Source organism: Thermobia domestica, chromosome 15 (genome assembly GCF_964235325.1).
Source record: "Thermobia domestica chromosome 15, izTheDome1.hap1.1, whole genome shotgun sequence".
NCBI lineage: Eukaryota > Metazoa > Arthropoda > Insecta > Zygentoma > Lepismatidae > Thermobia > Thermobia domestica.
Genome location: NC_137468.1, coordinates 172,121,546 through 172,133,880, shown reverse-complemented (window position 1 = coordinate 172,133,880; position 12,335 = coordinate 172,121,546). Strand labels below are relative to the sequence as shown.

The window sequence follows — 12,335 nt, the reverse complement described above, 5'->3', positions numbered from 1 at the left end:
GTAGTCTGCATTTCCAGTCAATATTGTCCTTCAACAGTTTAATTTTTTTTTTTTTTTTTTTTTTTTACAATCTTTCGAAATTTACTAGATATTTTCATGGATGATGTTCTCTTTATCTATATTAAATAAAACTAAACTTTTCTTTTTGAAAAAAAATTTTAACTTTAAAATTAAGATTACATTAGAAAAGGAAGAAAAAACTAGTTTAGTTTTCTTTAATTATTATTAATGTACAGAAACGATAACAATTTTCACACAGAATCCATAGAAAACAATTGGCTTATATTATATATATAATCAATTCGTGTGTGTACTCCTTTAACATGAGAGTGAACCTCTGGAAGAATTCTCTCCTAGGGCTTTTTTTATCATGACCTGAAAAAGAGAAATGCAAAATGCGATAAAATATACTTTTGAAATCGGAAAGAAAAACAGTTATTCTATAAAGTTACTTCAGAAATAGTTACAGGAAACTAGGAACTGTATCTCCTACAAATTAAGGAACAAAATGAAAAAATAATAATAATAATAATAATCAATCCGTAAATATTAAATGTTAAGAAGAAGATCAAAAGATTCGGTTCAGATGCGCCCGTAGAACTACTGAAAAATTTAGAGAAATACATAATAGAATATGAAACGTACTTTACGAACAGTTCAAGCAAAATGTTTTATCAAGTTTCTTACCTCTGCGAGCATATGTATGTAATATACGTGTATATATTTATTATTCAGTATTAACCTAAAGATGCTACAGTACCATAAACATCCAAGTTTCGAGGCCTCCACAACAGTAACAACGCATGTGAGAGAGACGGGGTAATGCACACAGGGGCGGATCCAGGACGGACTTCTGGGGGGGTGGTGGGTTGTAATACTGCTACTTAGAGCTACTTTTAAGAGCGTCAAAAATGAACTATATATTTTATTTATATTTAAAATAAAACTGTTTCTTCTTTTGGGGGGGCGATCGCCCCGATCGCCCCCTCCGGATCCACCCCTGCATCTAAAGTACATTAATGTTAAATCTTCTAATTAAAATATGGAGTATCCCACATAAAACCGGTACGCCTCACGCACGAGATTCAAGTAACATTTTAACAGCTACAATAAACTAACTATGAATAGATAATAGTAACGTTAAACAGTTATCTGTTTATAAGAGATGCTGGAAGTGGTGGCCATGGGCATCCAGGCATCGCTGACCTTATTTGATGGCGTTACCAGCAATACGCTGTAATTCTGAGAGCGTGATGTTGTTAATTTCTCTAGTAACGTTCCGTTTAAGATTGTCTATTGTGTGAGGATTGTCAGCATACGCTTTGCTTTCCAGTGTGCCTCATAAATAAAAATCACACGATGTCCGATTTCTGTCACAAATGTTCCTTGTTACCACAAGCACTGATTCATCACATAACACATTGCAACAAGTTAACAATACGAGCTTCTCACAGCAATTGGCAGACGAACACATTCCTGCAATCAATTTTCCGATAAAATGCAGTGTAGCCAACCTTTTCGAGACAGTGTTGTTATCCCCACAAACAATTTAACTAGAGATGATTAACCAGTACGTGGAGGCGTACCGGTTCTATGTGGGACACCCTGTATAACTCATTTCAAATAAATAGGAAAAAAGTTAGAAGGAATTGAAATTTTAATTTTTCTCAAAATATTTTATTTCGAGAAATTGTTTAAATAAATATCAAATCGATGGTTTTCAGTACACTTCAATATCATAATAGCATTTAGAGCAATTTGATATATCAAACTGTTCCGAAAATACGTTAATTATGGGTAAACTTTGGAACACTGCCCAAAAGTATGAAATTGTGAGAAATTGCAACTACTAAAACAATTTCTATAATGTTATAGAAGCAAAGGAAGTCAACAATAATTCTAAAACTTCCCACAATATGTCACTTCAAGGAGCATAGCAATGTTTGGTTATTAGTTATTATTAACGATACTTAAAAGGCAACATAAGTCACACACAAGTAAGAGTGGATAAACAAAATGGAAGCTAATACTTTTAATATTAAAGTCTTAATAAGTCAGATCAGTAATACAGATTATTGAAAAGTGGTGTGTGTTGCCTTTGGAGTCACATGCACTATATGCTGCCTTTTAAGGAGTCATTTGCTACACTAAAGCTGAAAATATTGTGTAAGATGATATTATAATGTTACAGGTCTGTTAGCAGAGTCTGGTGTTCTTGGAGTAGGTTTCGTTCCGCCATCTACAGGTTTAGTGCTCTTTGGTGTAGGTTCAATCGACGAAACAGCGTTTAGAGAGATTGCCAATTTTAAGAAAGAGGTAGGTGATTCCATGTTCTGATTTCCTGTGAATTTTAAACATGTTTTCAACAGTGCTTTAAAAAAAAGTTAAAATTTATTAAATAATGAAAAGCCAATACTTGTACTGTAAATTAGACAGTGGGCTAGAACGATGACAAGGTAACTACCACATAACGTCTAGAAATCTTCTGAAAATTGTTTCATATACTAAAAAATATATGTCATGCTCTTAAGTCTCACAGTGACGCAACTTAAATGTTTGGATTTTAATTCGTAATTGAACATGAGACGGAATCTTGCGTTCTACGCTTATGCATTCTTACCTAGAGGAGAATAATGACACAGGCAAGTAAATGACATAAAAGAATTAGTGGAACAAGAAATTATGAATCAAAAGAAATCCCCCCTCCCCCAGTAGCACAGATCGTTGGCCCAGTGTTTGGAACCAATGAAGTCCTTGGAAAATTGTTGAGGCAACTTCTGTGCTCACAGACTATAAGCTTATTTGGCCTGCAGTAACGGATTTAGGCATCTCGCTGCCATAAACAATTAATAGTCAAGGAGAATCACCTACCCCGTAAAAAAGCTGTCCATTAATGAAATTGTCCCAACATAACTTTGACAGTTTTGCTTTAGCTCCAGATTGTTTTACAGTACACTTACATTTTAGTATAAAAGTATTTTTTTTTTAAATTAAAAAGTAAAAAAGAGTTCCAAATATGGATTTGTTTCTTTTGCGGCTCCTCTGAGCTCTGCGGTCCTAGTCAACTTACCATGTTCACCTAGTCCTAAATACGACGCTGTTGGTCTGGAATCACTCCCTTGAATCTTTTGTATAGGAACTGAGTACTTTATCACTGAGCAGATATTCTGCTAATACCCCAGCATATAATCTCACTGAGAAGTTATAGGCTTTGTAACACTGAAATTTCGTGGTAACTCTATCCTGCTAATTTCACGAGACCGTATTTCTCATGCTTATATAAAGGAAACTATTGAATAATAGTAAGATATTTCCAGAGCCAAATTTACTGTATAAGACAAGCAAAACTCTCACAAAACAGGTTTCAGAATTTTATCAATTATGGAATAGCCATCAGCATTCAAATCATGAAGAGGTAAATTCGTATTACAGACCCGTTAATCATCATAATAGTAGTAAAATTAAAACTCTTTACCTAGAATGTTTCCAACATTAAAAAGACTACAATTAAAATCCTTACATTTCGTTTTGTATTGTCAGATAGTTATTGGTGCATATAAACAGTATATGTTGTTATAAAGGCAAGAATACGGGTTTAAAGGATAACACAAACGGCTTATTTAATCTATATAGTGCAGTGTTTAGACTGTGGATCGCCAGTTTGTCTATCTTGATGTGTCTCATATTCAGAGACTGGCTCACGAACCATACTCATCCATACTCTGCGGGACTCCATTATGAACATAAGAGCCATCCTTGCTTTCCCTCTTCGACACCATCTCTTTCTTGCCATTTTAACCATAGTAGACTACCTTGCGGTATAAGCCAAAATACAAGGTTTCTAATTGTGTTTGTTTTTATATTGGAAGTTTACTACATGTTATAAAGTATCTTATTTTTACTTGATTTGTAAGCGGCTTCCTTGTGTAGCCATTATTAATATTTTAGTAATACTAATAGTTTCGAAAATGACATGTACGATTCTGTAATCTTACACTGTATTCGTTCTCCAATTTATTATTTTTGAATTTAATTTTGGGGGACCACAGTGGCTCAGTGGTGGACCTCTTGCCGCTGGTGCGATTGATTCTTAATTCGGTCCCAGGTCCAAGTAAATCTGTGGTGGATAACGTTGGGACCGTGAGTTTTATTGGGGTTCTCTCGTTTCTTTCCATGTTCTCATTTCACCAATTTTCCATAAACCTCGCTTTCGTTAATCGCCCGTCTCCTTTAGTCTACAGGGCATAATCATGGAGCATTAAACTACAAATTTGACTTCGTTCATTTCATTTTATTGTTTATTCATTTGTTTATACGATTTAACACAGCAATATCTGAAATGAAATTTGATATCTATAGTCGGTAGAATATTTTGTTCATCTTAAACAGTACTTTCGACTCGAAAAATATTTTTCCATTATTTAACAACTTGGCGTATAACAATTCGTACGTTGAAATATTGAAATCAAAGAGATGTTAAAAAAACCGAAAGAAAGAAAGAGAGGGAGGGATATTATTAATCTTGTTTTCTAAATTATTCTGATTGTTACACATCCTTCTAACAAGGGACGTATGCCAACCGACAGCTAGATATTTATGAAAATTAGTACCCTGACTAATTGTGGATCGCTAATGATCGTAGTGATAGTCACTCTGTGTGGAATTGCCTTGTTTACCCGCTACATATAATACATATACCAGGCAGTGACGAGTGAGGCTGTGCCGAGCTATACCCCCAAAAACACCGGAAAAAGGCAAAAAAAAAATGAAGAATGTGTGCAGGTAACCGTATACCGTCACTGCTTGGTATATTATTATATATAGCGGGTAAACAAGGCATTTCTGCACAGAGTGACTATTACCACGATGATTAGCGATCTACAATTAATCAGCGTACCAATTTTCATAAATATCTAGCTATCACAGTTCGCATACGTCCCTTGTAAGTTACACGGAAAATAGAGGATTTCAGATTTGTGGTATATAATACCATGTATGTTATTTCTTCGATTTTCTTCCAGACATTTCGAGCTATATTTCCAAACTATGATACTACGTCCGAACATGGTTTCCTGTTGTTGGCTTCTTGTTTAAAACCCAAAAGTCGAGGCGTTGTAAGGCTCTCCAGCTCCAACACGAAAGCAAGTCCAATAATTGATCCACAATACTTGACTCATCCAGAAGACATCAAATGCATGGAACAAGGTGCGTTTTATCCTTTGTACACAACAAAGAAAAAGTTATTATTATATTAATTGTTTTGTCGGACTCAAGTTCTATGACAAAAACAAAGAAATCTCAGCATGTAAATATGAACAGCAAAACATAAGGTACTTACATCATTATCATAACATAAAATAATAATAAAGAAATGGAACAGAGAAAAATTTAAAGAAAAGACATCAAGCGAAGTGTATCTACTCAGAAGCATTGAAGATTGGAAAACGTTAACAAGAAATATGTCTTAAAGTTAATTATTACATTTCAAATTCTATATTTCTCCTACGTCAGCCTTAATCACGAAACCACATGGTTAAAAAACTATATAATGAGTTCGGAAAGAAGGTGAAAAGGGTACTTTATATATAGGTAAGAAGGGTATATTATATGTAGGTGAGAAGGGTATTTTATATGTAGGTAAGAAGGGTATTTTATATGTAAGTGAGAAGAGTATTTTATACGTATGTGAGAAAAGGAGGCGAGAAAGATCTTTTATAGGTAGGTGAGAATTTAGAATGGTAGTTGCTACAACTGCTTTATGTAAGGAGGTTGTTGCGTTATGTAATAACTTCATCAATCCTCTCGCTTTGGCGTATTTAGGGGGAAGGGGGCTTCCGGACTTAAGCCCCCCTCCCGAAATCTTACTTACTATAGTAAAGTATATGAAATATCTTGCAGAATTTTCATATACTCAGGCAAAGCCTCCCCACGAAAGTTAGCAAAGCCCTCCCCGAAACAAAATCGTAAATACGCCATTGCCTCTCGCAAACAAATTTTGAAACCAAAATTGGATTACAAGGAAATCTCTGAAACTAATGACATCTGTGCGCTATTTTAAGATTTAAAAGCTCGGCACACAAATTTCCACGAAATCTCTTGGATTTTTATATCTACAATTCAATATGGAGTCAGCTAAGATTCAGAGTCAGTCTAGAGCTAATGTAGATTCAGTATAAATTTAGAATTAAATTCAAGCAATATCTTAGTCGGATGTGATAAGGCTGAAAACAATAGGAAAAAAAAAGAATCTATAACTCTGTCTCTCGAATCTTGAGAATAGTGCATTCTAATGCTTGGCACTTGCTGAACTTCTTTCCTAAACCAAATGCAATTAGACAATAAGCTGGCAAAGACCATAGCCTCAGGTAACTTCCAACAAAAGGTTAACGCTCTATTACCTTTAATCCTCACACCTATAAAATGTTTTCTCATAGCTAATTAGGCTATGCTAGTTATATATTTTCATACTGATGTAAGATTAATTAGGCTTATTAATCCAATCTTCTCGGGATTGCTGCCAGAGTAGGTGTTGCTGTGCTGAGCTTTCGTTACCATACAGCGGCAACATCTTCAGAGCTATGTGTTGAAGTGTGCTGGTCGTACAGATTATATAGTGGTCTATAAGAATCGCTGTGTTCCTATTGGTTGTTTATGTTGGCCAATGGCATGCTCTGATTTTGCTGGTGGAAACTGCTCTCTGATTGGCTGATGGTTCTTTTCGTACTGAGAAGCTGGAACCAGATGTCAGGTAGATGATAACCTTCGTCTCTGTTGATGGATGGCTTGTATGTACGGATGAATAAAGATTCATGTATTTTCCTGTCCCAGAACTGTTTACATTTCTTTAGTACTTCAATTTGGTCCCACATGGCCGTATGATTGTATTGTATGCAGTGTTCGGCTATTGCAGATTTTTCGGGTTGTTTAAGTCTGGTGTGTCGCTGGTGTTCTTTCATTCTGTCTTCAATATTCCTTCCTGTTTCACCTATGTAAGTGGCGTTGCATTCACAGGTGATCCTATAGATGCCTGGTGTCTTTAATCCCAATGAGTCTTTTGCACTTGGTAGTAAACTCCTGATCTTCGGTGGAGGGCAGTGTACAGTCTTGATGTTGAATTTCTTCAATAGTCTAGCTAGTTGGTTGGAGGTTTTTCCCATATATGGAATAAGTGCAATGTTTTCCTTGTCTGCCGTGTTGTCCTCTTTTGTGGTGCAATCTCTGCTGCTGTATTTTCTCATGGCTGTGTTGATCTGTTTCGACGAATATCCGTTGAATTTGAATACTGTTTCCAGGTGAGACAGTTCTGTGCTTATATTATCTGGATCTGCTATTTGGTATGCTCTGTGTATTAGAGTATTTAACACCCCCATCTTCTGTGCAGGATGATGAAAACTGGTCGCATCGAGGTAGAGATCAGTGTGTGTGGGTTTCCTGTAGATTGAATGGCCTAGACTTCCATCTGGCTTCTTGTATACGATTACGTCCAGGAACGGGAGTCTTCCTTCTGTTTCTGTTTCCATTGTGAACTGGATGTTGCGGTGTATAGAATTCAGATGCTGCAGGAATTCGTCGAGTTTCTGTTTGCCATGGGGCCATATGACGAATGTGTCGTCTACATATCTGTAGAATACTGTAGGTTTGTATGTTGCTGTTTCTAGCGCTTTGTGTTCAAAATACTCCATATAGAAGTTCGCTATTACTGGAGAGAGTGGAGAGCCCATTGCTACACCATCACTTTGTTCAAAGAAATTGTCTTGGTAACTGAAGTAGGTAGACGTTAGGGTGTGTCTGAAGAGATGTACTATATCCTTGCTGAAGTGCGATTCCAGGAGTTTAATAGAATCTTCCAGTGGTACCCTCGTAAAGAGAGAAACCACATCAAAGCTGACGAGTATGTCATCTGCGTTTGTCTTGATGCTCTGTAGCAGCTGTACGAAATGGCTGGAGTTTCTGATATGGTGTGTACACTCTCCTGTTAGTGGCTGTAGCAGTCCTGTTAATTTCTTGGCCAGGCTGTACGTGGGGCCTCCTATGGTGTTAACTATGGATCGTAATGGAACTTCTTTCTTGTGTATCTTCGGAAGGCCATAAATCCTTGGTGGTATTGAACCGGAAGGTTTAAGCCTTTTCTTTTCTTCTTCATTCAGACTGGAACTTTGTATTAATCTGGAGGTTTTCTTTTCGATGGCCTTGGTTGGATCTCTGTCAATTTTTCTATATGCTGGATCTTCCAGTAGGTTTGTTAATTTGGAGTGATAGTCTTCCCTGTTGAGAATGACGGTCGCATTCCCCTTGTCTGCTGGTAATATTATGATGCTGTCATCAGCTCGTAGGTCACTGAGGGCTTTCCTTTCTTCTCTGGATAGGTTGTATTTCAGCTTCTGCTGCTTGGCCCTCATAAGGACCGTAACGGCTTGTGTGCGTATGTGGTCTGCTGCTTGTTGGTCTAAGTGTTTTATTGCTTGTTCAATACCGCTTACAGTTTCCGTGATGGGAATGTGTTTAGGTGTTGGAGCGAATTTCAGGCCTTTGCATAGAAGACTTGTAGCTGCTTCACTCAGTCTTTTGCTGGAGAGATTCACCACTGCTTTTTCTCTGCTCGGATGAGACGGTTCAGGGTTTTGTCTTCGGTTAAGCTTTTCGAATTTCTTCTTAAGATGACCTGTGTGTAATTCATGCTGCCTGCTACCATATGCATACGTGATGGAATCTACCCATTCCCAGTCCCAGGTGTGGAGCACTGTTGATAGATACAGAAGTAGATGTTTCATTTCCCTGTCGTGCTGGTCTAGTGTTCTGTGAAGTTCCTGTATTTGTTCCCTGACTAGAGCGTGGCTGGCCCTGATAAGGACCCGTTGTGCCTTCTGTGACTTGATGTGACTGGTTACCTTGGCGAAATCTGGAATGATACTTTGGTCTCTGCATCGTAGTAGGAAGGCCAATCGAGATAACAACTTCCCTTTTGTTCGGCGGAGTGTTTGGAGTCTGTTTATCTTCCTGTAAATATCCTCCCCGTAGAGGTTTGTCAATATGATCTTGAAGCTTTGCTGGCGTCTACTATTAATCCAATGTTCTCGGGATTGCTGCCAGAGTAGGTGTTGCTGTGCTGAGCTTTCGTTACCATACAGCGGCAACATCTTCAGAGCTATGTGTTGAAGTGTGCTGGTCGTACAGATTATATAGTGGTCTATAAGAATCGCTGTGTTCCTATTGGTTGTTTATGTTGGCCAATGGCATGCTCTGATTTTGCTGGTGGAAACTGCTCTCTGATTGGCTGATGGTTCTTTTCGTACTGAGAAGCTGGAACCAGATGTCAGGTAGATGATAACCTTCGTCTCTGTTGATGGATGGCTTGTATGTACGGATGAATAAAGATTCATGTATTTTCCTGTCCCAGAACTGTTTACATTTCTTTAGTACTTCAATTTGGTCCCACATGGCCGTATGATTGTATTGTATGCAGTGTTCGGCTATTGCAGATTTTTCGGGTTGTTTAAGTCTGGTGTGTCGCTGGTGTTCTTTCATTCTGTCTTCAATATTCCTTCCTGTTTCACCTATGTAAGTGGCGTTGCATTCACAGGTGATCCTATAGATGCCTGGTGTCTTTAATCCCAATGAGTCTTTTGCACTTGGTAGTAAACTCCTGATCTTCGGTGGAGGGCAGTGTACAGTCTTGATGTTGAATTTCTTCAATAGTCTAGCTAGTTGGTTGGAGGTTTTTCCCATATATGGAATAAGTGCAATGTTTTCCTTGTCTGCCGTGTTGTCCTCTTTTGTGGTGCAATCTCTGCTGCTGTATTTTCTCATGGCTGTGTTGATCTGTTTCGACGAATATCCGTTGAATTTGAATACTGTTTCCAGGTGAGACAGTTCTGTGCTTATATTATCTGGATCTGCTATTTGGTATGCTCTGTGTATTAGAGTATTTAACACCCCCATCTTCTGTGCAGGATGATGAAAACTGGTCGCATCGAGGTAGAGATCAGTGTGTGTGGGTTTCCTGTAGATTGAATGGCCTAGACTTCCATCTGGCTTCTTGTATACGATTACGTCCAGGAACGGGAGTCTTCCTTCTGTTTCTGTTTCCATTGTGAACTGGATGTTGCGGTGTATAGAATTCAGATGCTGCAGGAATTCGTCGAGTTTCTGTTTGCCATGGGGCCATATGACGAATGTGTCGTCTACATATCTGTAGAATACTGTAGGTTTGTATGTTGCTGTTTCTAGCGCTTTGTGTTCAAAATACTCCATATAGAAGTTCGCTATTACTGGAGAGAGTGGAGAGCCCATTGCTACACCATCACTTTGTTCAAAGAAATTGTCTTGGTAACTGAAGTAGGTAGACGTTAGGGTGTGTCTGAAGAGATGTACTATATCCTTGCTGAAGTGCGATTCCAGGAGTTTAATAGAATCTTCCAGTGGTACCCTCGTAAAGAGAGAAACCACATCAAAGCTGACGAGTATGTCATCTGCGTTTGTCTTGATGCTCTGTAGCAGCTGTACGAAATGGCTGGAGTTTCTGATATGGTGTGTACACTCTCCTGTTAGTGGCTGTAGCAGTCCTGTTAATTTCTTGGCCAGGCTGTACGTGGGGCCTCCTATGGTGTTAACTATGGGTCGTAATGGAACTTCTTTCTTGTGTATCTTCGGAAGGCCATAAATCCTTGGTGGTATTGAACCGGAAGGTTTAAGCCTTTTCTTTTCTTCTTCATTCAGACTGGAACTTTGTATTAATCTGGAGGTTTTCTTTTCGATGGCCTTGGTTGGATCTCTGTCAATTTTTCTATATGCTGGATCTTCCAGTAGGTTTGTTAATTTGGAGTGGTAGTCTTCCCTGATGAGAATGACGGTCGCATTCCCCTTGTCTGCTGGTAATATTATGATGCTGTCATCAGCTCGTAGGTCACTGAGGGCTTTCCTTTCTTCTCTGGATAGGTTGTATTTCAGCTTCTGCTGCTTGGCCCTCATAAGGACCGTAACGGCTTGTGTGCGTATGTGGTCTGCTGCTTGTTGGTCTAAGTGTTTTATTGCTTGTTCAATACCGCTTACAGTTTCCGTGATGGGAATGTGTTTAGGTGTTGGAGCGAATTTCAGGCCTTTGCATAGAAGACTTGTAGCTGCTTCACTCAGTCTTTTGCTGGAGAGATTCACCACTGCTTTTTCTCTGCTCGGATGAGACGGTTCAGGGTTTTGTCTTCGGTTAAGCTTTTCGAATTTCTTCTTAAGATGACCTGTGTGTAATTCATGCTGCCTGCTACCATATGCATACGTGATGGAATCTACCCATTCCCAGTCCCAGGTGTGGAGCACTGTTGATAGATACAGAAGTAGATGTTTCATTTCCCTGTCGTGCTGGTCTAGTGTTCTGTGAAGTTCCTGTATTTGTTCCCTGACTAGAGCGTGGCTGGCCCTGATAAGGACCCGTTGTGCCTTCTGTGACTTGATGTGACTGGTTACCTTGGCGAAATCTGGAATGATACTTTGGTCTCTGCATCGTAGTAGGAAGGCCAATCGAGATAACAACTTCCCTTTTGTTCGGCGGAGTGTTTGGAGTCTGTTTATCTTCCTGTAAATATCCTCCCCGTAGAGGTTTGTCAATATGATCTTGAAGCTTTGCTGGCGTCTACTATTAATCCAATGTTCTCGGGATTGCTGCCAGAGTAGGTGTTGCTGTGCTGAGCTTTCGTTACCATACAGCGGCAACATCTTCAGAGCTATGTGTTGAAGTGTGCTGGTCGTACAGATTATATAGTGGTCTATAAGAATCGCTGTGTTCCTATTGGTTGTTTATGTTGGCCAATGGCATGCTCTGATTTTGCTGGTGGAAACTGCTCTCTGATTGGCTGATGGTTCTTTTCGTACTGAGAAGCTGGAACCAGATGTCAGGTAGATGATAACCTTCGTCTCTGTTGATGGATGGCTTGTATGTACGGATGAATAAAGATTCATGTATTTTCCTGTCCCAGAACTGTTTACATTTCTTTAGTACTTCAATTTGGTCCCACATGGCCGTATGATTGTATTGTATGCAGTGTTCGGCTATTGCAGATTTTTCGGGTTGTTTAAGTCTGGTGTGTCGCTGGTGTTCTTTCATTCTGTCTTCAATATTCCTTCCTGTTTCACCTATGTAAGTGGCGTTGCATTCACAGGTGATCCTATAGATGCCTGGTGTCTTTAATCCCAATGAGTCTTTTGCACTTGGTAGTAAACTCCTGATCTTCGGTGGAGGGCAGTGTACAGTCTTGATGTTGAATTTCTTCAATAGTCTAGCTAGTTGGTTGGAGGTTTTTCCCATATATGGAATAAGTGCAATGTTTTCCTTGTCTGCCGTGTTG

The 12,335-nt window shown here is 38.8% G+C and overlaps 1 protein-coding gene across 1 annotated transcript in view; it reads left to right on the top strand.

Annotated features, from left to right (window-relative positions):
- LOC145671720 (neither inactivation nor afterpotential protein G-like) overlaps window positions 1-12,335 on the top strand; it is a 67,438-nt gene that overhangs the window by 39,647 nt on the left and 15,456 nt on the right. Inside the window, exons 7-8 of the mRNA XM_081740921.1 lie at window positions 2,192-2,316; window positions 5,022-5,205. Of these exons, the coding sequence (XP_081597047.1) occupies window positions 2,192-2,316; window positions 5,022-5,205 (309 nt within the window). The remainder of the gene's footprint in view (window positions 1-2,191; window positions 2,317-5,021; window positions 5,206-12,335) is intronic.